The following is a 24,978-nucleotide window of genomic DNA, read 5'->3' as shown; positions in this document are numbered from 1 at the left end:
GACAGATGGCAAAACTAAGCAGTGATACACAACTCCTCTTATGTGACCTCAATGAACAGGGTCAGATAACCTGGGAATCTCAGTAACCTGGAGTCTGCGTGTTTCAGAAGCCCAAGTAAAATGCAAAGTGGTCACATACCCAAAGTAGTCACGAGTTCTTTGTTTTTGTCACCTTTTGTAATTTATTTTAATTGTCCAAATCTGGCAACAGCTTTTTGTACTTCAGCAGTTGCTTTTCCCACCTCAGCTGAAATATTCTGTTCTCTCCCTCTCCAGGGCATCACCTCCATCTGTGCTGGGGAGACTTCAAAGATAAAAGGGCTATGACACTTTATTCTCCCAACTCCACCATGAGGTACTGCTGGTGTTGTGCCTGCCCACTGCAGGACACCTGAGCTGCCACAGGGATGCGCACAGCTCGGCACCTTGTTCAAATTGTCACACCTGCAGGGATCTCAGCACTAAATCCAATCCATTCCAGCACTGTTGTGAGATGGGGCTACCAGCAGGAAGGCAGCGACTTCAGTTCAGTCGAGGCCAGTCAGACTGCACCCCGAGATGCATCTGTGTATCAAGAGGGTGAACACACAGGAAATCAGGACACGACTGGCCTCGCTCGAACTGTATTGGCACCTTGCAGCTCAAACATTCCCACCATACAAGTTTGCTTCGCTGCTGCTGGGTGTTGTAGCATGTCCAGCGCTGCTCTCTTGTTCTAATATTAAATCTTGTGTACCCAAGGGTACAGTTATGCCTTCCGCATCTAATTGCAACTCCTCTGTCAACTTACCTGGAAAGCTTCCTTTGCTCTAGCATTTCACCCTGAAGGATCAAAAGTAGTGCCCCTGAGACATTCACATGTTGTCCTGTACACATGCAGTACATACTGACTTCTGTCTCCTCTCTGCTCTTCTTAAACAGGTCTGCCTAAACCGTTTCAGAAATTTGACCTTCCTATGCCCAAGGAAATGTTCACCAGAACACTCAGGAATCGCTCACCAGGAGGCTCACGCTGCACAGCAATGCAAAACATCAGGTTCAGGCAGAGCCAGCTGCCGTTTTCTAGAAATAGACACTTCCAGCATTTCCTGACCCAGCATGCACAAATGGGTCACTAAATCCTTTGTTTGTCATGTAACATGTATAGAGAATTGTTATGGAAGTTTACCTTTCTGGAAGTCAGTGTAAATACACTTTGTACACAAAGGAATTCAAACAGTGTAATTGCTATTGTGTCTTATGTAACTTTTCAGCACATTTTGCAAAAATGCCTCCAGTCCCTCAAACAGTGCAGTTCTGATATGGCCCACCAGTGAGCATTCACAAACATTCACAGCTCAGAAACATTAGAAACCAACCTCCTTTTGGTGGATAGGAATGCTATCCTATTTTATTTATTTATTATCCTATTATTTATTTATTTGAAGTTTAGCAGTGAACATTAAAAAAATCAATTTTGGATTAAAAATTATATAAAATACAAGTCTCTAAATCGGAAGCTATGTGACAAAACCCATTTCAGTATGTGGGAGAAAATCTGTTGTGAAGAAGTAAGGCATCTATCCTGCATATCTGTTTTTAAGTGAAAATTACACAGTGGTTCTGGGCTCCTCAGTACAAGAAAGAGAAGGAGCTACTGGTGCAAGCCCAGCAGAGGCCACAAAGATGAATATGGGTCTGGAGCATCTCTCTTAATAGGGAGACTGCAGGAGCTGGGCCTTGTTTAGCCTGGAGAAGACTGAGAGGGGATCTCATTAATGCACACAAATACTTCAAAGGTGGGTGCCAAGAGGAGGGTACCAGACTCTTTTCAGTGGTGCCCAGCAACAGCATAAGGAGCAACGGCCATAAACTAAAACACAGCTTCAAAACACAGCTTCTAAGTTTCATCTCGAGAACTTCACACTGAAGGCGGCAGAGCACTGAACAGGCTGCCCAGGGAGGTCATGGAGTCTCCCTCTCTAGGGACATTCCAACCCCACCTGGACGCGTCCCTGTGTAACCTGCTCGAGGTGACCCTGCCTTGGCAGAAGGCTTGGACCGGATGATCTCTAGAGATTACTTCCAACCCGAACTGTTCTGTGATTCTGTGAACCCTTCCGGCGTTCCCCGTCAGCCTTACACGGAGAGCAGTGCCGGCCACGGCCCCGCACAGCACACTTCCCGTTGCCAGCGGCCCTCAAGTCTCCGTGCGGGACGCGTATCCCAGCGACCCCGGGGTAGCTCCGCGCTGTCCCCGCCCGCCGCGCCCCCGCACGGCCCCGCGCCCCGCACCCCCCCGGCCCGAGCTGCGCCCGGCCCGCTCCCGGCGTGCACCGCGGCGTGGCGCGCGAGGCGCCGCTGACGTCCCGGCCCCGCCACTGGGCAGCAGCGCGCGTACGTCACGAGCTCGCGCGGCTGAGTCACCCCCGCGCCGTCGCAGCGCCCGGCCATTGGCTGCGGCGGCGCCCGGCACCGCCCCCGCAGGCGGCGGCGCTATAAAAGTGGCTCCGGCGCCTCCTCCGCGCCTTTAGCCCCGGGTGTCTGAGAGGAGAAAGATGCATCGACTCCGCTCACGGGCCTCCACGGGGATTTCTGCCTTCGCCGCCGGTTCTCCCTCCGCCTGCTCTCGCCAATCACCCCCGCTGCCCCGGACCGCGAAGTCGGCCTCGCAGAGGCGTTGGAGTAAAAAGCGCTCCTGCTCTTCCATCGGCTGATTGTCGCTCATTCCCGGGCGGGGGGGAGCAGAGAGTCCGAGACCCGGAGAGGGGCCGCGGGAGCCAAGCCGAGCCGAGCGCCGCTGCGACCATGCCTAAGCCTAAGAAGCGAGGGAGCAACCACCAGCGCGGAGCCGGTGAGCGTGGCCGGGCGGGCAGGAGCGCGGGGTCCAGCCGGCGTTTCCCCTGGCTGCAGGGTTCCTCCCTGTCTGGTGGCGTCCCGGCTCCCTGTGGGCGGTGGGTGAGCAGCAGGACGGGCGGGGGCCGCCGCGGAGCTGCGGCCGGGCCGAGCGGGTGACAGGAGCCGGCCCCGAAACCGCCACCTCACGCCACCGTGCGCATGCGCCGGGGGGACAGCGGGCGCGGCCGCCCTGGCGCCGGCGGCGACGAGAGCGCCCCGAGCAGCGGCCTCAGGGCCCGCGGCGCAGCGCGGGGAGACGGTGCCGTTGTGCCCCGAAACGCTGCTGTATCTCTAAACCTCCCCCCCCTTGTTCTTAGCCTAAAATAGGATATTGTAAAATAAACAATCTTCGTGCAGATTGGGAATGTGCGTGGCGGAGATGCTGCTGCCGGGGCAGAATGGAGGTTTTATGGAGTGGTGAGAAATTTTACTTCGGGCTGCCATAGCCGTGAGCAGCATCAATCTCTAGTATCCAGTGCAATTCACAGGGTGTTTCTGCAGCTTCTTTTATTTTAGTCTGTGATGGGCTTGCTGTCATTCTTGCTACTTCTCCCATTGAACTTCCCTGTTTGATATCAGTAGATATCAGTTGATATCAGTAGACATCAAACAAGAAGGTGGCTGTGCTGGAGCTGTGAGCTTCCAAATTTCTTCGTTCATGCATTGACTGGTGTTTTTCTCTTGGGTTATGGTCAGTGATACAGGTAGATATGGCTAAAAGCAGCAAAACATTTGGTGTGTGATTTAATTTGAGAGTGCTTGGACACTGATCCAACCAAAAAGTATAAAAATAGTTTTTTGGGATCTTGGTAGTCCTGAAGGTGGCAAGCTCTGTGATGCTGCCTTCTTAAATAATTTAGAGTCAGTTGTGCCACAAAAAAATAGCTGGAAGAATGGAGTTCAGAGTAAATGATTTTTGGTAGCTGTTGGAGAAATAACAGATATAAAAAGTTGTAGGGATGACTACTGATAAAAATAATACTACTTTCTTCAAAAAGTTTGAAGATACCACACCAAGGCCTTCTTGGTCCCAAAAGGGAAAACTTTTATCCCTTGTTGAAGCATTTGATGTACTGGCTTGTATTTGTAATTCAGTATTAAAGAAGTTGCACGTTGCTGATGCTGCGCATACTAAACTTAGTCCCATAAATCCTGCATTAAACCTGGTAATGTATGATTGCCTAAATATTTAACTTCTACTGTCTTGAAGTTCCTCAAAATTAAAAACTGAAGATTGTATGGCAGTTTTTTAGGTAGCTTGTCCTGACAGTTGAATTAATATAGACCTATTTTTAAAGCACCGTCACAGTAAATTGCATTAACTTGAAGTTGATTGTAGAAAGATGCTAAATCTAGAGTGGGAATTGGACCTATATCTGGAATAGGAATTGGATCGGTACTAAGTGGGTCCTTCCCCACCATTCACAACTGGTCTTCCAGAACACAGCCGACTTAGCCTTCAGAATAGGTGAGAGTAAGGGAATCAGCAGAGGACAGAAGTGTTGTTTCTGTGGTTGGGTCAGGGAGAGTGAATCTGCTGGGAGAGTTCAGTTCTACATTTGGTGTTCAGATCTTTCTTTTCCATATGAAAAATGACCAAACTATTGTATTCATCTTTCCTTAAGGTGGTCAGCCCAGAAATGTGCAGCCTTTTAGTGATGAAGATGCTTCAATTGAAACTATGAGTCACTGCAGTGGCTTCAGTGATCCTGCTAGCTTCACTGAGGATGGTAAATTCTTTCATTTATCCATCTTTGTAAAAATAAAAAACCTGAGTTGACTTAGTAGTTTAAGTACTAGACTGTAAATAGCAGTAGCAAAATAGTGACATTCCATTAACATTGTGTGATTGTTAGTCTAGTTTGTTTTTGTTTTCTAAAAATATACTCCAGGTTTCACGAGGCTCCTTTCTATTAGTATTATACAGTTCTGACATAGAGACAATAAGAATTTTAAGGTGCATTATAAGACATTGATTTTCATAAAAGTTGAGGCAGTAAGAACTGCAGAAGAGTTTAGGATGGGAAGAGTCACGTTTGTCTGTTGTGAACTAGATCTCTGCAACCGGGACTGCTCTAATGTCCTTTTCTTGGGAGGAGGAGACCTGAAAGCCTGATACAGAGAGATGAGGCAGGGAGCCTTCCCTGGGAATACTTGCCACTCTTAACTGAGCTCATGTCACAGAGGCTTCTAAAGCGATGCCATATAGGACAGGCTGCTTTGACAATACTCACTGCATGAGCAGGGAGCACGCCACTGTACTCCGGGGGTAGGTGTAGTGGACTGGATGAAAACATGTTGCTGACAGGACTGGCTGATGGTCATGAGCTGAAGCAAATTTTTGTAAGATCTGACTCTTTTTGCCATACATTCTTGGCACATGTAAGGAGCAGATAGAGAAACAGCACAGACGTATCAACAGGGCAGTCTTTATAAAAGTATTTTGGGTGGCGGTTTGATGTAGTAGGATTAATACCATTGAGCTTCGATAATACTGAGCAATTATGTAGCTGTTGTCTGTGTTAAACTGGTTTCTCAGTGTTAAAAACACTGTGTTGGAACTACTCTGCCTGCTAATGAAATTATTTCTTCTGGATTAGGGCCTGAAGTTGATGAAGAAGCCACTCAAGAGGACTTGGAATATAAATTGAAGGGATTTATTGATCTTACATTGGACAAGAGGTATAGTCTGCTTTGAAGAAATGCTTTCGTACATTATTTGCTGGCTTCCTCTGATTTAATAAGGGAAATACACATCAAATGTTTTTACATGCTTACTGAGGTTAGGATTATTTCGTGCTGATGAGGACTTCTGGATCTGAAAAGACCTTTTTCCCTCCATGGAGTTTTTGGATGAGTTAGACTTTGCTAATAGCTTGAAGTAGAGTGACTTTATTTCTAGCCTGGTGTGCTGCTGTGAACTTTGTCTCCAAACTAAGTTTTGCTGTCCTTGAGTAAGGAGGCAACTTGTAGCATTTCCTACGTCATTGTACTTGTGTGGGTTTCTCTACTATTGGGTGCAGACAAATATAAACTACCATAAAATAAAGGCAAGGTTTAACTGATGTGTGCTGATTTCAGGAAGTCTTCCTTTTCTCTTCTAACAGTGCAAAGACAAGACAAGCAGCCCTTGAAAGTCTGAAAAGTGCTTTTTCTTCTAAAATACTCTATGAATTTATCATGGAAAGGAGAATGACTCTAACTGATAGCATTGAGCGCTGCATAAAGAAAGGTAATGAACATGCTTGCTATAGAAAGCAATAATCCTTATGAAATAGCACATTGCTTAAAAGGAATTTAGACTGTGAGGCCTCTCTAGTACTTTATAGAGTGCTTAATAATTTAGTTAACATTCCTTTTTGAAATTTAGGTGTCATATTTTAACTGTCCTAGAAAATGAACTGAAATTATCTTGTAACTATTAATTTCTGAATTTCCACTTGCAAGCTTTCATGCTACTATCTTTAAATGTTAAAGGAAGGTGATTGCTCATTATAGTGTGTTAATCTCCAGGTAAGAGTGACGAACAGTGTGCAGCTGCCGGACTGGCCTGTCTTCTGTGTGTGCAGATGGGGTCAGGAATTGAAAGTGAGGAGATTTTTAAGACTCTTGGTCCAGTTCTGAAGAAGATTGTCTGTGACGGAACAGCCAGTATCCAAGCCAGACAGGCTGTAAGTATGAAATGTTTATTTGCCAGGCAGGGACAGAGGGCTGCTTTTGACCAGCTCACTATTGTGTAATCCAGAACTAAAGGTTACCACACTAGTGTGTACTCATAGTGCTGACATATGCTCTGAATGATATAGCAGTTTTCACTGACTTAAAAAGTCCCACCTAAAGGTTGAACATGATTCTCTTCTTCAACTTGGTTACCTTCTTAAAAAGCTGTTCAGTGTAGTACTTTGACAAGTGTCTGAACTCACTGTATTGTAGTCTCCTTTCTGCAGTTCTGAGGGCTGATGTTGAGGTCCTATAGGAAAAAAAAAATTAAAGTTTACCCACTGATTAATGTATCCTTCCTGTATTATTTTTATTTTATTCTTAAAGTTTAATTTTATTCTTTAACAGCCCAGGAATATTACTTAAGCAATTATATTTATTTTTGATAAAATCACATATAGCACAGCTGGGACTACATACGTAATACACTTGTACATTTGTACTGTACTACCAAAAGTATTTTGAGTTTTTTGCCCAGTCATCTCATCTATACATCAGTGGTATGCTTGAAATGTTTAGTGAAGACAGTCTAAAGCTTTTGCCAAGAGTTGAGTTTTTTAAAAACTTCAGAGATTTAACTAGTATTCTCCAACTTGCCTTTATCATTAAATGGGTGGCTACTCTATTGTACTCAAGCTATGTTTCAATAGATCCTGTCAGCTGCAAGAGGAGGTAGAACTGGTTCAACAGCAATTATTTCTACAAACAAACAAAAGCTATGAAAGCTTGTCCTGTTTAAATGTCATTTTGAGTCCTTTGTGGTTAGTGTAAACGTGACCTTCGAACATTTTTTTCCATACTCTTTGCGAGAGGAATTGGAGTAGAATATTGAGGATAGGGAAGAGATGAGTAGGACCTTACAGTAGAAGTTGCAAAGTTCAAGGAAAGGCTCTTGCAGTTCAGAGTTTTCATGCCATTTGATTGTAATAGTTGTCAGGAAGGGAAAATATTGCCCACAGCTGTGAATAAATATCATATGTCCATTACTGTTTGTCATCATACTTTCTAGTAATGAATCCTAGTGAGATTTAAAATAATTTGGTGAAAGCAGTGCTATGTATAGCTCTTTCAAGGGCTTTGGAAGCTATATTAAATAATAATACATGAAAAGTGAAAGCTTGTTAGAGTAACAGCTATAAAATCATCCTGAGTGTAGATGGGAATTGGGAGATAAGTATTACAAAGCGGCTGAATTAAACAGAGTTGCAGGCTTTTATACTCTGCTAAAGTTGTAATCTCAAGTTTCCATTATTCCAGATGTTAAATTTCAAAGGTCCAAGTTTGAAGGTTTTGTCCATTGTAACACTTATGTCAAATACTGACACTTTTTTCTTTTGTGTCTAGTGTGCAACCTGCTTAGGGATTTGCTGTTTCATTGTCACCGATGACATAACGGTGAGGATAAATACACTTTTTTAATTAATTAAGTTGACAAGATGAAAATGTGTGAATCTTAAGCCGCTTCCGTTATATTTTTCCCTCGTTCAGGAACTGTACTCTACTATGGAATGCCTAGAAAACATCTTCACAAAGGCCTATCAGCGAGATAGAGATACTAATGGTGTATCAAGTACCCATAATACTGTGCTTCACATCAGTGCTCTCTTAGCATGGACACTGTTGTTGACTATCTGTCCGATGAATGAAGTGAAGAAGAAAATTGAAATGTGAGTATCTTTCTTGGAAAACAGAATTTGTAATACTGTTTATATGCAGTGAAATGGTGTTAACAAAACTTACACCTTAATGGAATATGACTTACTCCTTAGGCACTTGCATAAACTTCCAAGTCTGCTGTCTTGTGATGATCTCAACATGAGAATAGCTGCTGGAGAAACATTAGCCCTTCTGTTTGAACTGGCACGTGAAACAGATGCTGTAAGTAGATGTCAGCAGCTAAATTTTCTTGCATTGGGATGATGACGAGACATAATATTTAACCTGTGTTGCATAGCACCCTGGATCTCCACAAGTGGCAGACAATTCCCTGGTTTGTTCTTTTAAGAGAGTCTGCCCCAATCTAAGTGGGTATAGCACTGATTCACAGCAATTTAGCTGTCATTTTTACACTAACTTCTATGTTGCAAAACAGGACCAGTGAAACAAAAAACATCAAATAGTACTGAATAGCAACTAGAAATGTGGAGTGCAAGATTTAAAATCTAAATTCAACACAAGCTTTTAAAACATTAAGAAATCCCAAGAGAAATTTCAGAATAAAACAGTATTGTTTACTGTAGTGGGAACACTCATCAGATGCTTATGCAGACACATTCAAGTAATTCACAACCTGCACAATTCTGTTCTCACAGCTAAAATTCTGTCATTAGGTGGAAGACGTGTTGACTTAAGTATTGTTTTTTCAGTATCCTTATTTAGGTAACTTGAGAAGAATAACTTGTATTTCTGGATGGTTTCACAGCATTTTTGACTATTTTAGTCAATTAAAGACTAGGCAGTCATTTTAAGAGGGGAGACTTTAAAAAGATTTGCACAAATTTTGCACAGATACCAATATTAATACATCTGAGATTTCTTGGGGTTTGCTTTTGAGTTGGATTAGATGAAAGCTGCTTGATATTTCCTCATACACAGCTAAACTTGCCTTTGCATTCTTCCATATGCCTCATTAATTTCCAAACTGTTTTCTTGACAGCTCTGAAGGAAACAGCCTCCTTCCACTTAGTCATGGCACAGCTTGGGAGAGCTGCCTAATGGCTCCTAACTTGATCAAGGCTGCTGTGCTTTGCCGGAACACTGTCTAAAGTGAAAAGATAACTCCAATTGAGTCAGGAATCATGGCAAACCTAGCACTGCATAATCCAAAACAATACGTTGAGACTTTTGTGTAATTGCAGACAGTGGGGATTTGAGTCTCTTGGCTATGGAAGTCAACTCTGAAAGAAAACTAAATGGAGATTGCAACTTGATCCTTTATTTGGTCAAGCTGACTGCAAGTAACTAAAATCTTTAAATGCACTAACAAACGAGCCTATTCACTACAAACTACTTCTGTTCCATTGAGGAAATGCCCCTTTAATCATTACAAATTTTTCTCATTGGATCCTTAACAGTCAGCGCAGGTTAAAAATGCTTACTGTGTTTTGCCTTTGACCAGTTCCTTTCAAAAAGCGTACAGTACACTTGCCCTATTTAGTTGACATGACAAAACACTCAGATTTAAAAAAAAAAGGCAAAAACTTGTTTTTAAATAAGTTTACATACATTCTTGTTAATCTATGTGACCACTTTTTTTTTTAACTAGGATTTCTTTTATGAAGATATGGACCTTCTAACAGAGAAACTAAGAGCTCTGGCTACTGATGGAAACAAGCACCGGGCCAAAGTGGATAAAAGAAAGCAGCGATCTGTCTTCAGAGACGTTCTACGGGCCGTTGAGGTGATTCTTTTGTTTTAGTTACAATCCAGTATGTAGTATACAATTTAGGGAAAATAGTTTTATTATCAAACACTATTACTATTTCAGAAAACAAGAGGGACAATTTGAAATGAGATTTCAAATTCTGATCACTTGTGTGAAATAGAACTGCTTTTTTTAGGAATATTAGAACAAAAAGTAATTGTTTTGCTCCAGCCTTGACTTTCATATAGAGAAGGTCTTTTTTTCTTTAAAGAAGGCTAAACATTGTACTGTAAATACTAAATTCTCTTTTATTTTACACCATGAGCGGAATTTTTTTCATAGAAAGCTTTGTATGACATCCAAATAGTGTCCTGAATTCTGTGAAAAGATTTATTGTAAAATCTTACTTTTTGTCTATTAAGCACAACAGTCAGTAACTTAGTAAGGTATATCACAAGTGATACCTGTCAGGGGCCATAGAAGCATTTGTGAGTTGTTGTCCTAAGTGTAGTACCATAATCTTCTGTGTTTGCATATCCAGATTATGAGAATAATACACAAAGCAGGATGCTAAAAATACTTGATTAGTGACATAACTGAGTAAGCCTCTAAGACAGCTCTAAAACTTGCTATCATGGTTAGTTATCTTGTTACCTTACACCTCTGGAACTTGATTTTTATTTTTGCTTGTCAGATAATTATTTCACTTCTGTATGGGTAAGAGCAAGTAAATATTAGTTGATATTCAGAATAGTTAGACAACTTGAAAGCGAAGGAGAATGCTTGGCAGGATTTGAAGTCACATTTAAGATTCTGCCTGTAGAGGAATCTGAGTCATCTGTTAGCACTTGTTACATTCCGTTGTCCCAAATGTAGCTCCCCATACTTGTAAGATGGGGACTAAATGAGGCTTACAGACTGACTTAAGGGTGACTCCTGCAGACAGAACTGTTTTTTCTGGAGATAGGTCTTAATTCTTAAAGTAATTTTAAAGATGAAAGTTAAGGGGTTTTCTTTTAAAAAATGCTTTCTAACTTGAAGAATATCAGCTTCAAGTTTTACATGAGATTTAACTTCAGGTGTGCTTCCATTTTTATGAACAAATACAATCTTTAGTATATGCATATTATGTTGTGTGGAAAGTTTTAGTGTGCCCAATTTATCAATGAAAATAAAGTTCACTGAGATCTATAAAATTCCTAGTAAAAAAGAATGTTTAAATTAAAATTATATATGTTGTTTCCTTTGATTTTTGGATAGGAGCGTGACTTTCCTACAGAGATGGTTAAGTTTGGACCTGAGCGCATGTATATTGACTGCTGGGTGAAAAAACAAACTTACGATACATTCAAGGAGATCCTGGGGTCGGGAATGCAATATCATTTGCAGGTGAGCTGGTCTTTGACACATGCTCAGACTGTTCTTTACTATCTAGCTTCTTTGATGTAATTCAGACTGAACTACAAAATCCTGAGCAGAACTTAGTGAAATGATGAGCTTTGCATTTGAAGTGTTAAAAGATAGCATTTAAAGAAATAACTGCAGTGAGCCAGAACTGTCTGGGTGAGCTGCTTCTGAGTTGTAGCTGGGTTAGCAGTTGACTTCTCCAAGAAGTAAGAGATTTAAACTGGATATCTTTTTAGCTTCAGAGTTTTTGCTGAATCCTTATGCTTGCTTTCAGCAGAGTGGTGTGGTCATCTGGCTGCTACAAAGCTGCATGCCTCCACCCTTCCCTTTTGAGCCTATAGAAGGAAGGCAAAGTTTCAGTCAAAAATAGTGAACACAATTTGCACCCCAATGATGAGAGCATTCCAGAAGAGAAGAGATAAGTCCTTATCTCTGTTCTGGGAACTGCTTGTTTACTAGTCATCTGTTTACAGTTCCTCTTTCTGCTACATATGTACCTTATGCTCCCAAATTGCTCTGATAATCATGGGGTTAAAGTTCTTGGTCCAGTGTCAATTGCATTTTTATGTGACTTGTAGCAGGCATGTAGCAGCTTTTTCAGTTTTTTCAAATACTACTTTTATTTTAAAACTGCTGTGTTGCAAAAACATGGATCAGTGTTCAGCTGCCTGATCTTGTGTAGAACAGAAGAGTTGCCTCATTTGCTGGGACAAAAAAATCAATAGAGGCAGGGGGAGTTCCCTCTGTCTTCTCAAGGGGGCAGTTTTTGTTCTTAGCCTTATTCTGATTGAAAGAGGAAATGCTCTTGACATAATTGCAAAAAACAGCAGCAAGTTGACACGAATCCTACTATTTCTTACTGGAGTACTTCATATTTAACAGTAGTCAACTTTGGAGACTTGATAATTAGAGGAGAAATTGATTGTTTGTGTTTCTTGTTTAGTCAAATGACTTTCTTCGGAATGTGTTTGAGCTTGGTCCACCAGTAATGCTAGATGCTGCCACTCTTAAAACAATGAAGATATCCCGTTTTGAAAGGGTAGGTTATTGCACCTTAATGAATTTTCTTTGCTTCATACACTAATACATTTCTGCTGCACTTCAGAAGCTGTTATCGTTAAACTTGTTGCTTTAGTTTTATCAGTGCCTCATTGTCCTGAATGAAACCCAGCCTTGATTGTATGTGCCTTTGAGCTCTTAGTTAGGTTTTCCACTGGGCATGTGTCTGCTCCTGCTTCTCCCAAGGGTCTGAAGGTTCACATGGTTGCTGATTGGTACCAGATTCACACTCCACACATGTGAAACTTGGTCTCTTTTGACAACTGCAGTTTTTCAGGGAGGGACCTACAGGAAACCATGGAAACAGAGTCTTTATAAAGACAGTATCCCAAACTCTGCAGTGTAAAATGGGCACTAGGAGGATGACTTTGGTCTATTGCTTGTGAATGTACTCATCCTGCATATAATTTGAGCAGTGGTGCTACCAGGTTTAATCTAGGGGTGAATTTAACCTACATTGTGTCTGTATGATGTTCAAAACTGGCAGGCTTCCAGAATTGCTTGTAGCTCAGTCTTTCTTATACAAACCAAATTTCTTTTAAATGTATGTATATGTATGAAAATGAATCAGCCTTTGGTGCAAGGGTAGTATGCTATAAATTTCTGAAAGTCTACCAATTTACTTCAAAAATTAATAAAAAGATATTTTCATCTGTTTTGTAACATGAAAAATCTCTGAAGAGCATAAGCCTTATGAACATCTGTAATAAATTTTTCTTTTTTTATTTTGTAGCACTTGTACAACTCTGCAGCATTCAAGGCTCGGACAAAGGCTAGAAGTAAATGTCGTGATAAAAGAGCAGATGTGGGGGAATTTTTCTAGATCTCATTTTCAATGGGGTTCAATTTTTAAGTAAAATAAATTTGTAACATTTAAATGAATTTTTAACTTCTGTAGTCATAGTTTGCACTTGTGCACAAGGATGTTATGTAAAGTCTGTAAATATAATAATGCATGTTGTTGCTTCATTGCATATACACTGTATATATATTGATGTAACATTTGGAGCAGGGATACATTATATCATTTGCATTAGCCACCAGTTGCTCCAAAGGTTGAATATATTTTAACTGAAATGTTAAATGGGGTGGATAACTGTAGTCAGATTGGATTCTTCATATAAAGGTAAATTACTTTATAGATCAAGTGTTTTGGTAAGAATGTGCTAATATGAAAAGATAACCATATTTGTGTGAAATTGAGTAACTTTTTAACTCTTCAATGGCAGATGGACAAAGAAATTTTTATGTTTCTATGACTTTATCCTGACAGGGACTATGAAGTTTAATAACCTCTACTGACAGACAAGTAGTGAATGACAAATACTTGCCTCAATTTAAAACAAAAGCAAGATTTTTGTGTTCTGAAATTGGATATTTAATTTTTGCAATAAAGATGTTTCTCACTGGTTGCGCTCTGTGTAAAAGTGATTATTTCATGATTGAAAAGCTGCAACAACAGCAAAACCTAAAGGCTGAAACAGATGGGTTTGGTTTTTTGCCCATTCAGACGTGGTTGTGTTAGTCTCAGAGGTTTAGTAGGTGCTACATGACGGTCTTTCTTGCTGTGTTTCAAAGGTGTATCTTACTTGCATGTGGTCTTGCACAACAGCCTACTCCTCATTTGTCACTGTTTTTGTAATAGTCAAATGTTTTCTAGTTCTGGTGTTGCAAAAGACCTCATCCCTTATCTTACAGGAGGCCCTTCCAGCTCCCCTGTGTTTGTAATGTTGAAAGCTATTCCTCTACTACATTCTCAAAATGGTAGGTCAGGCTACCAGCAGAGGAAGTAAACCTTGCATCAAAAAATCTCACCAGCCCCTGAGAACTGCTACTTGCTCTGATAAGGGAAAGTTTGTTTTGGGGTGGGGTGGTTTGTTGGTTAGTTGGTTGGTTTTGGGTTTGTTTTTTTCGGAGGGGTTTGGTTTTTTTTGTTTGTTTGTCCTCCCTCCTTCAAGTTTCTGGTTACAGCAGAACCTATTCCAGAAAATTTATATAGACAAATGAGTTTTACCTTCTAAGTTATCCTTTTTTCCCCCTCAAATAATCAATTATGTAACAACTTGCTTGGCTTACAAAACTGATCACTGACTCCAAATCAAGGCCTTCAACTGAAATCTGCAGTCTGATGAACATGTGTTGTCAGTGTCACACAAGTGAAGAAGAAACTTCTGATCCTTGAACTAGAAGCAGCTGTCTGCTTGTGTGTGCCCAGACCAAGTCTGTCCCCTTTCAGTTAAACTGTTCCCTGACCTCTCCTGTGGCTTCTGGGTAGTCACCTTTGGCATCCTTTGCCCATGTAAAGGAACACTTTTAATAGTTTCCTGTCCAGTATTTCTACAGCACTTCCTGGCAGGTGGCCAAGCATGTGGTTGCCCTTTCCCCTGTTACATGGTAGCTGCCAACCATAGTGACCAGGATGGCTTCCAGGAGATGTTGGAGGAAAGACAGGCTGTTTTGCTGCCCTGCAGAGATCGGGTGGGTTTGTAGACCTTTTCAAGCTTAAAACTGGAGAGGCCTGGGTCTTTGTCCTACAGTTATGTTGGTGTCAGGACTCTTTTGGGAATGGAAGTGAGGGGGTTTTTTTCTGGCTTGCAGATCCTTATTTAGAGGAAGGACTTCTTGGAGACTCCCACAGAAAAGTAGTGAGCTGTTACATCTGTGTTGCTGTCCCAGCCACTCAGACTGGGCAGTGGCAGAGCTTCACAGAGGAGCTATAAGTCAGGTTTATTCTCTCGGTTTCCTGGAAGATGTGTTTGTCAGTTTAAAGGAGTTCAGAATTTTAGGCATAGAATGGCTTCAGAAAGGATTTATTATTTTGAGCTGCAGTCCCTCTGTATAAGCATCAGCTGCCTGTCAGTGCAGCATGCTGTAACATTACCTTCTGCAACATCAGCAAGGAAAAAAGTGATCAAAAGAACTGTTGGCAAAGGAGCAATTACAGTACTCACCAACAGTTCCTCAGAATTTAATCTCTAAACAACTAAGGATGGCATATAAATTAGTCCACCCCGTGATAATGTCCCACTTGAATTTGTAAGGCATATGGGAGAAGGAGGAAAAGACCTTGGTTTTTCTAGTATATGCCTTTAAAATACCCATGACTACAATACTGTAGATATGACTCTTCTGCATAGCAAACCGGTTGCTCATAGCTACAGTGTCATAGATTTGACTCTTCTGCATAGCAAATGAGTTTTAAACAGGCATTAAACCTAAAAGGTTTGGCACTAACTGAAAGGTCAGTGAAATATTGATCATTAGTAACAAACCTCATTCTCCATGACAGGATATTATCATGACTCCAATATAATAAAAAAGAGCTGTGTATGTGCTGATTTCTTTTTTAGCAGTTCTGTATTGTGGAGTCAGTACACTTAGCCAAGTTGAATGCTAAATATAGACTGAAAGGGGCAGTCTGTTTCATAGCTGTCTTTATGGGTCCTGCAGGACTCAACAGGTTCCTATGGGTCTAAAAGTAGAGAGAAGAACTGCAGAACAAGTTTTCTTCATGTGATTTTCACTGGCTGATTTCTTCCATACTGGCACATTAACTGAATATAATTATGTCGTAAGTAATGTTTCATTCTGCTGGGTTTTAACCTTTTAGATTTTATTTATTTTTTTTTCTGTGAAGAATTTTCAGTGTGTTCTCATTCTACATTTTAATTTTACCACAACAGCTTAAAAAGAAATTTAAAAGTCGGATTGGAGAAAAAGTCTTTAAGTACAAGATAAAGTGAATCTCAAAACCTCAGTGTTTACATTAGTTTGTTGGGAAAATAATCAGTACTTTTGGCCAGTGACACTGATGTATGTATCCTTTCTCCTTTGTTTGTCATGTCAATGGAATCAAACAAATCTAGTATAAACTTTGTTGCATTAATAATGGTTATCTTCCCTGTGGTTACATGCATAAATGCTTAAAAATTAACAGTAAATGCAGAAACATATAATTCGTACTACTAATGAATCTTATTACAGCTCAAGTTGTTAAGAAGAGTCTTCCCTGAAGTTGCAGGGAGGTACTAATCAAAATACCCAAGAGAAACAACTGCTCTTCAGAAGCTAAAAATAACCAAAAGCCTTTGTGCACAGGGTGGTAACTTTCAGCATGCTGTTCAAATGCAGGGCTCTGTAGTGATTGCAGTTGGCTACGGATGTGCACGTGGGGAGAGAGCAGAGCAGAGGCAGTGCTGGGGGGAACGTGGTTCGCAGACTGTGCTGCCTGGCACCACCTAATGTTCTAGAGGAAGGACAGTGGACACAGCCATCTGTCCTGAAGTTACTGCTGCACACCTAAACGTCATATGCTAGGTAAGGCTAACCCCTACTATGCCAGCTTTTCTACCTTTTCTTTATATTTTGAAGCAACAGGTCTGAACAGAGTAAAAAAATAAGCTGTAATCTTTTCTTACATGCTATTAAACAGAAATATGAAAGTATCCATGTAGTCCTGTCAACCTCCACTAGCAGAAGAACAAGCCCCATTGTCAAGAGTGCTTTAAGTGCTTAGTCTTCAGACTTATTGAGGCAAACACTCAGGGCTTTATTTCTCAGACTTTAGGTTATAAAGTTTAGGTTATAAAGGTTAGTGCTATATTAGGAATCTGGTCACACTGTGTTCTGTATTGTTCGGAGAAGGAAAGAAAGCTCAGAAGCACATCAGGAGGGCAGTTCAACCCATCTAGGATTCAGAAATCACCCTTAGGTGCTTAACAGCCTTCATCAATAAGAGGTTTGCATCCCGTGAAGTGCTGATTTATGTTGGCAGGTAAAACTGAACTTGGGAGCTTTGATAAAATACTAAATGGTAAGATGTATTCTACTCCAAATCTAAACTAATCTCTGTGAGATTACGTTCACTAGCAAGAACATTTAGGCTGCAATTCTAAGTTCAAAAGGATGTATCTTAGAATAAGAGGAATATTACCTGGAGGAATGTATTTTTCTTCAATAATTACAGAGGGAGTTTTCAGTGACAAGTGTAGTCAAACCTGCCTACTTAGAGCATCTCCATCTCCTTATGGCTAGAACTGTTGTTTGTTTCTAGGAGGCATTTTTGGAATCAGAGTTGCATAAAGAAAACCAAAAGACTGATAAGGAATAATGTGCAATTCACAGAGGAGCCTCCTTAGGTATTGCTTCTTTTCTATATATATTATTCCTTCAAAACTGTATTTATATAAAAAATCATTCACTGAGTTCATGCACTCAGACTCTACAGAGAAACTGCTTTTGCAGTTTGGGCCTCATCCAGTGCTTTTTTTAAAACAAGGAGTATTAGTCTGAAGAAAAGGCTTTGCCATTAACCTTTACTTTGTCCAGAATTTGTCCAGTTTAGAAGACTAATTTTTCTATTCCATTTTTCACAAATAATAACTTCACAGTATTATTCTAAGGTATATAAGCAGACAGATATTCTTGCTGCTTATCTTGTATACCCATACCTGATTTCTCTGTCTTATCTCTAAATTATTTGATGCTGAAAGCAGAGGACCTGAGTGACATCCTTCCTGTCAGTGAAGGTTTGTCTTTCACTGTTGTCAGAATCTCACCCTACCTCTTACCTCACCAAACCAAATGGCTATACAACTGAGTGAGTACCATTCAAATCAATGCTGGAGCCAATCAGGCTGATTTTTCTCTCTCTTTCCCCACACACATGTATGCATAAGTATACACATGTGCACAAGCACAATGTAGAAATTAAATGTGATATTCATCAAAGATCTCCAAGAATAAACAAGTGCTATGTACTGAGTTATCCTTGCCTTCAAGTAAGTGTGCTGGTCCTTCAAATTCCTTTATTTTGAGGGTTGTTTAGGCTGCTCAGTGTTTCCTTAGAACAGGACACCAACTGTTACCAGTTATTTCCCATATCCATGTGTTAAATTACCTTTTAAATTATTTACCTTAGATACAATGGAGAGGCCTTCCTTGGAAATTAACCTGCCTGATACGCATGAAGAAGGAAAGCTTTATGTAGTTGATTCCTTAAACAACCTAAACAAGCTAAATGTTTGTCCAGATGAATCCCAGCATTCACTAGGTAGGTATGATAGGTTATGCTCTATGGTTTTCCATATACACAATCCACATTATGTGTCACTGATGACAACAGGCCAATATGTATGTCAAGCTCTTTACTGAAAAAAATGTAAGAAAAAGATTGAAAATGGCCTAATTTAGACAGATAAGATAATGATTTAGCTATCCTTGCTGAGTATTTAAGTTATTAGGTTCTTGAAAATCCTTGCATTTTGCTAGGGATTCACTGTCAAGACTGAACTTATTTTCCATCTCCACTGGGGTTTATGAGGTGATCCCTTGCAGGATAATGTCTCTAGTAATGCTCAACATACACCTACTACATAAATAGCATTGTAACTCTTTCCAAGCACTAAAATTCACACATGGCAATAGAAGTACCAGAGAATTTCTGTTCATTCCTTTAAGACACATCTCCTAGATTCTCAGACCAGTTATCTGAAATATCCCATGACACTTTTAAGCATTTTACTTCACAGACTTTCTTTACTTATAGTTTCAGATATGACTTCTACTGGTTTAATATTATTTATTAAATTAATTAACAAGAATATTTTTACTCATGATAACTACAATAACTACAATATATTTCAGTTCTTTGTGACCTGAAAATATCTTAAAACCTGGAGCTCTTCAGCAGCATTCCACATAACAATATTTGAATCTGCTTTTATTTCCCTTATTATAATGGCAAATTTGGCTGAAGAAATCTAGAAATGAACAACTATGAAATTAGTTTCAAATGGCCATAACTTAATCATGCTTCTTGTTATGGAACTTAAATGTCTTCTCCTTACATCTGTTTCCAAGTCCTCTATATTTTCCTAATGCAACTCGGTTGCATTAGGTGTTGGTTTCTGCATTTAATGCAAATATGTTAGACATAAAGTACTTAATTCTCATATGTAGATTATCTTGATATTGACACTCTGTAAGTAAAAAATGAGACAATGGCATACCTTGGTTTTAATGTCAAAGAAACTCCTTTTGGTGTAACTGTTTCACTCTCTTTTGCAATTTTTATTGGACAGTATTGTTTACTTTTCAGGTAAATATACAAGGTTCTGTGGAATCATATATGGTTCTCTGGAATAATTGCATGCATGCTCCTCCCTATATTTCAGCAGTAAATAAAGGTAGCCTAATATGTATTTTATTCATAAATTTGTAAAGTGCCTTGGTTCCTTCTAGAATTATTCTTTTAAAATACTTTTTAAGCTTGGAGATTCTGTAGATATCTTATCTCAACAATTAAATACATAAAATCACTTTTTCACAGTCCTTACCTGCCTTATTCAGCAGCATAAAATTCTGGTTCTCTTGCCAGAAAATCAGAGAGATGTAAAAAGCTATTTAAACTGTATATACATTTTGATTGCATCAGTAAGAGCAAAGCAGTAATTTCTTTATGTTTTAGATGATTAAATGTTCCCACTGTTTGCTGTTTGGCAAGAATGTGTGTTCACCAATTCCACACAACACTGCAGTCTGGGATGTTCAGCCTGATGAAATAGTAAGAAGCACTCATTAGGCGGAGCTTAGACCATTTTTGAGACCTCTATTGATAGCTTAGTATGCTTGACAAGCAGCAGTAGCAGGCCCCACCCATCCTTATTATTCTGATTAGAAAGCAATATTGGTGCAGGCACTTACTATATGGTGCATTTGTTATGAATGCTAAGGGAATAACAATAGAACCTCAAAACCCAAATATGAAAACATTCCAGGTTACTCAGAGGCAGGAGTGTGTTAAACACAATACAGAAAATTAGAGATACTCCCAGAGATCTTCTACTAGCTCAGTGGATTGCTCAGCCCCAGGTTGGGTCATTATAGTGCTGTAATGGCATATGCAACCTTCCCTCAGTTTTATTGCTACAGGCTCAGTTTTAAAGACCTCAGAGATTTCCACCAGCTGAAACAAGTACACAGTTTAGAAATATATTTTTCACAGATGCACATGCTATTCTCCCTTTCAGAAGACAGCAATTACAGGAGGATAAATTATAGTATTTTGCATGTAATTTTAGTATATATGAGACTGACATGAAAATGAAATTCCATTAGTTTCCTCCTCCCCCCAAACAGAAAATAAAACTAAATCTTAGTAAGTAGTTACAGTAGGATGTAAACTTGAGATTAAATGAATCTATCTCAAGTATAAAATTTTTATATTCACATGAATTTCCACATGGTATTCCCTTGTTATCTTTGGGCTTTATTGCCACCTCACATTTGATTGCAACTGTTTCTATGAGAAAAACTACTTACTTTCCCTATACACATGTTCTTTAAATAGCAATAAACTGGCTTGTCGAGCTGATTTGAGGGCACCATTGCAGCTGCTTTTCCTTTTTTTCCCCTCATTCTTTCCGTGCTTAAAGGAAGACATATGTATTCCATATGAAAGTCTGTTCAATTCTTGGCAACTGGGAGAATAGGTACCTCATTATTTACTGGAATGAAACCAACAAATTCTAAAGACAGTCAAGACCTACATTTATCCTATCCAACATCAGGAGCTTAACTGAGGTGCTTAGTTTGGGAGATTAATCATCCCAGATATACTTCTATTATCAAAGAGAAAAAGAAGCAAATCTAGAGGATGAATGTGTAGGATGAATCCATACCTTGGTTTTCAATATGAATTTTTCTCTCTTCTCTTCTGAAAAGGTTAAATCCATTCAAGCCCTTAGAAAGCCTTTGGATAGAAACTTCATTGCAGCCTTTGTACATGTAAAACAGCTGTAAAACACTGAACCATAAAACAGGTCAACTTCAACAAAACAGTGTATTTCATCAACAGAAATATTTTTCTTGAATATGTTCTAGCAGCTATAACAGATGTATTAGTTTTTATATTTCCAAATTCAAGATGAGTACATAAAGTTGGTTTCTTTCCTTCTCATGCAATATCACTGGAAATAAAATCCGTTGGCCAAAATTATAATGTATTCTGCATCATTTCATGAAGCCAGAAGCATTTTGTCATGTTTATCTTAACCAACCTTAGCAAACTTTATCACCGAACGATTTGTCATCTCTTAACAGATGAGGAGGAGAACGCTGGTGGCACTGGAGAAAACATGGCAGGGAGCAACACAGGAAATCAGTGTTTGTTCTTCATCACTTTTATTCTTACTTTGATCATCAGTTTGGCACTTGTTTCATTTGTAATATTCTTAATAAGTAAGTAAACCAAAGACTGGTTCCTAAAAATGTAGGGCCAATGGGAAAAAGAACTTCGATGATACATGTCATGCCACCTTATGACATGCTACTGCTGTATTTGCACGGTCAAAGGCTTTGGCTGCTTATGGGCAGTGGGTCCTGGTCCTGGGGGCAGAAGCACAGGCAAACAACTCACTCTCTGAGCTAAAAGGCACAATTTTATTCTTCAACAGCTGTGAAGAATTTAGATCAGGAGGCTTATACTGTGTTGCTAAAAATGCTGACTGGAAATGAAATTTAAATTTAAAGGTGATTGTATGGCAGTGAGGTACTTTGACAATGTGCCTTTCACTCCTTTACAGATAAAACTCAGTATTGGTGTCATTCCACTGAAACTGGAATTACACTCAGAGTAACACTTAAATCAGGCTACCTGAAGGAGGACCTGAGGGTTGTCATCTAAGTACTGATTGGAAGTTTGTTTTGAACTAAGAAAATCTCAAAAATAAGGAAAAAAAAATTAGATAACATATATGAAGATTTGCGTGTAGAATTGAGCCTGTAGACATCATTACTGTTCCACTTTGTTAAGACTGATCAGGTGGGCTTAGCGAAACACATGGCTGCAAGTGAATATGGTTTATGGAACCCTTGTCATCATGGGGCTTTCTGAGTAATAGTATTGAACAGAATATGAGGTACATTATTTTAATTTAAAAGTCTATTTTGTATGAATTGGAATCCATGCAAAATCAAGATTTCTTATATCCTGTAGTGGGGAATTTACTGGAACACAGCAAAAATCTTAATTTTCCTTTTTGAACAGGAAATTCTAACGCTAACTAAATTTTCTTACAGGCACTCAAAGAATGGACTATAAGACAAGTAAAGAACGCAAAGTAGATTTTAAGTGACGTGATTGTAAAATCCTAACTGAAATACCTTATACTTGAATTTTTGATTTATTTAATAGGGAGCTACCTGAAGTAGAGCCCTGGTATAGAAAAATGAGTAATGTGCTACTCTAGTAAAAGAATGATAAAGTAACAGTGAAAAGCCTTCTTACAGGAATTAAAGCACTTTGCTTGGGCTCAGGTTGGTGGAGGCCTGTGGTTTTTGAAACTGATTTCCAGTGGTGTTTCAGTTTATATATGTTATGTTGTATAATCTGAGATTATGTTTGCAATCCACATACATAGATTCATTTAGTGTTGACACTATTAGACTTAAGCTTCAAAACCCATGGGTAAATTCTGTTAACTTCAGAAGGCCAAAACAAAAATAGCTCTGGCACATTTGTTTGCTAGAGGAGGCTGGCCTCCAAATGCCAATCCTTGCAAGAATTTTCCTTTAATTTAAAAGATTAAGAAATCCAGTGATGTGGCTGTAGTTTGCTTTGCTTTTTTTTTTTTTTTTTTGCTCCTGTGATACAATTAGTGCCGTAATTGTACTTTTAGAGAACTACATGCACATACTGACCACAAATAGGATCTTGGAGCTCCTAAATAAGGCATTTTCCTGGGGAAACTAATGGAATAGATATGCTCCTGAAGACTGCAGAATTATCTGAGCCATAGTTTATTTTATTACACTGCACTAAAGTGAAAAAAACCCCAAAACAGAAAATAAACAATTAAAGAATGTAGTGAGCAGGTAAACCTATCAAATGTATAACTTCTTATCATTAGGTTCTGCAGTTGTTTTCCTGGTTAATATTTTTGTTCACCATAATTCCCTACAAACTCTCACAGGAATGCAAGTGAGGGTAGTGATGCTCTTGACTTAAATGTTACCAATTTAATGTGGTACATTTTCCTTTTCAAGTTCAAACTAGAAACAAGATGGACCAAATATCAAGCAGACTACTATCTGAAAAGAAGAACATAGAAGAGCTGAAGAGAATTAACAATATTTTATTAAAGCATCTAAATCAATCAGGAATTAAGGCTAAGTCTTCTGATCTCCATGATTACCTATTAACCCACGCTGAACTCAAAGTCCCTGGAGAATAGATTTTCTTTGGAATGAAATTTAGCATATTCATGACTCAGATATTTTTACATATGTCACACAGGTTGCTTAAGCATTCTGATATGGTCACCGGAGCATTGGAAAAGCCAACTGAATGAAAAATATTAGAAAATAATATTTTATCCTGGTTTATTTGGACGTAGATTTTTAAAACTAAGCCCATAGGAGTCACAATAAACAACAGATTGTCAACAATTTGGGGCAAGAGTTCTGGATTCCTTGTGTATTGTAAATTGCAGGGGTAAGGGCCTAGTTTTACTTTAAATGTAAGTGAATGATTACAGAAAATCATGATTTCTGTTCACATGATTCCAGCATGACCTTGTTCACTTAATCATTCTCCTGTTTCTTTGGTACAAGTTCTGTGTTTATTTTAATATTATTTGTATTTAAGGATAACTTTGGATTTCATAACTTATAAATAAATTCATTTCTGCCATAGAGCTCCGTGGTTTTCCTTTCTGTCCATTTGAATACACTGACTTACTACTCTTTTTGTGGAAAACCTCTAAACTGGAATAATAACAAACCCTTTCATAACGTGCCATATTCAGCCCAAAATTGACTGAGTGGGTGTCCTATTGTCTTACATGAAAAATGGGTTTAGAGGACTCAGTCTGTTAATTTCATAACAGAATCATAGCAAACCCATCTCATAGCAATGCTAATATGCTGTACTTGCAATCTGAGGGAAGTTTCTGGGTGAAGGCCAAGTGTTTTTATGAAGTTATGTGGGGAAAATGCTACATGTTCTTGTATTCTTCCCTATACTTGCTGTTGGCTACTATCAGAGAATGGCCAGGTGAAATATGGTCGGAACCTTCATGGTTTTAAAGTGGAGCAATACCTCAGAGGGTGAAAGGAGCCGACACTTTCTCACTCTGAATTTACACAGTTGTGGAGACCAACATCTGAAAGTGTGAACCCATAAGAGACTGGTGCTTTGTCATTTTAGTATTCAGAACCTGCTACTGGAACATACATTATGAAGGCATCTCCAATATCAATAAATAAATTGGTTACTCCCATCATGACGGTGTGATGGCAGCTGACACTATGGAATATGTCCAACATCTTTTCTTTTAGTTTGAGTTCTTCTTCTCATCCAACTCTTTCTTATCTCTTCTGGACAATTTTACAAAAAAATTCACCGAAGTCAACAGCTTGCACTGCAGTCTCCTTTTCCAGAATGAATGACAGTCCTTTCTGTGATGACTATTTCATTGTCTACAACAGAGTGAAGTACTCAGTCCAGGAGACATTCGTGGTATCACTCTACTTGGATTTGCCCAGCAATT

At 39.3% G+C, this 24,978-nt stretch overlaps 2 protein-coding genes across 7 annotated transcripts; both read left to right on the top strand.

Annotated features, from left to right (window-relative positions):
* The first annotated feature begins 2,480 nt into the window (after nt 1-2,480).
* Nucleotides 2,481-13,854, top strand: IFRD1 (interferon related developmental regulator 1). 2 transcript variants are annotated; one of them, XM_017817818.1, is made up of 12 exons: nt 2,481-2,833; nt 4,503-4,607; nt 5,478-5,559; nt 5,985-6,109; nt 6,391-6,548; nt 7,942-7,992; nt 8,086-8,264; nt 8,367-8,475; nt 9,863-9,997; nt 11,222-11,350; nt 12,312-12,407; nt 13,161-13,854. In XM_017817818.1, the coding sequence occupies exons 1-12, from the start codon at nt 2,788-2,790 to the stop codon at nt 13,248-13,250; spliced, it is 1,305 nt and encodes a 434-aa protein (XP_017673307.1). In that variant the 5' UTR covers nt 2,481-2,787; the 3' UTR covers nt 13,251-13,854. The 2 variants fall into 2 exon arrangements, with proteins under 2 accessions (XP_017673307.1, XP_017673308.1); XM_017817819.1 differs by lacking the exon at nt 2,481-2,833 and adding an exon at nt 3,154-3,294.
* An 847-nt stretch (nt 13,855-14,701) lies between these two features.
* LSMEM1 (leucine rich single-pass membrane protein 1) lies at nt 14,702-24,123 on the top strand. Of its 5 annotated transcripts, XM_017817822.1 has the most exons (7): nt 14,831-14,909; nt 15,026-15,152; nt 15,878-15,998; nt 16,559-16,744; nt 18,348-18,479; nt 21,530-21,667; nt 23,474-23,875. In XM_017817822.1, exons 4-7 carry the CDS (start codon nt 16,738-16,740, stop codon nt 23,659-23,661), a joined length of 465 nt encoding a protein of 154 aa, XP_017673311.1. In that variant the 5' UTR covers nt 14,831-14,909; nt 15,026-15,152; nt 15,878-15,998; nt 16,559-16,737; the 3' UTR covers nt 23,662-23,875. The 5 variants fall into 5 exon arrangements, with proteins under 5 accessions (XP_017673310.1, XP_017673313.1, XP_017673311.1 ...); XM_017817823.1 differs by lacking the exon at nt 15,878-15,998; XM_017817824.1 differs by lacking the exons at nt 15,026-15,152; nt 15,878-15,998 and having other exon boundaries at nt 14,812-14,909.
* The last annotated feature ends 855 nt before the right edge of the window (nt 24,124-24,978 follow it).

This window comes from Lepidothrix coronata, unplaced genomic scaffold (assembly GCF_001604755.1).
Source record: "Lepidothrix coronata isolate B3197 unplaced genomic scaffold, Lepidothrix_coronata-1.0 Scaffold63, whole genome shotgun sequence".
NCBI lineage: Eukaryota > Metazoa > Chordata > Aves > Passeriformes > Pipridae > Lepidothrix > Lepidothrix coronata.
This window is presented reverse-complemented; position numbering and strand designations above follow the sequence as displayed.

What these genes read in the sequence shown, in the direction of transcription:
- IFRD1 (XM_017817818.1), top strand. Translation starts at nt 2,788, where the DNA reads ATGCCTAAGCCTAAGAAGCGAGGGAGCAACCACCAGCGCGGAGCCG. An exon ending in TGCTAGCTTCACTGAGGATG is followed by an intron (nt 4,608 to 5,477) that starts GTAAATTCTTTC and finishes CTTCTGGATTAG; the next exon opens with GGCCTGAAGTTGATGAAGAA. An exon ending in ACGTTCTACGGGCCGTTGAG is followed by an intron (nt 9,998 to 11,221) that starts GTGATTCTTTTG and finishes ATTTTTGGATAG; the next exon opens with GAGCGTGACTTTCCTACAGA.
- LSMEM1 (XM_017817821.1), top strand. Translation starts at nt 14,819, where the DNA reads ATGGTAGCTGCCAACCATAGTGACCAGGATGGCTTCCAGGAGATGTTG. An exon ending in GCCCTGCAGAGATCGGGTGG is followed by an intron (nt 14,910 to 18,347) that starts GTTTGTAGACCT and finishes TATTTACCTTAG; the next exon opens with ATACAATGGAGAGGCCTTCC. An exon ending in ATTTGTAATATTCTTAATAA is followed by an intron (nt 21,668 to 23,473) that starts GTAAGTAAACCA and finishes TTCCTTTTCAAG; the next exon opens with TTCAAACTAGAAACAAGATG.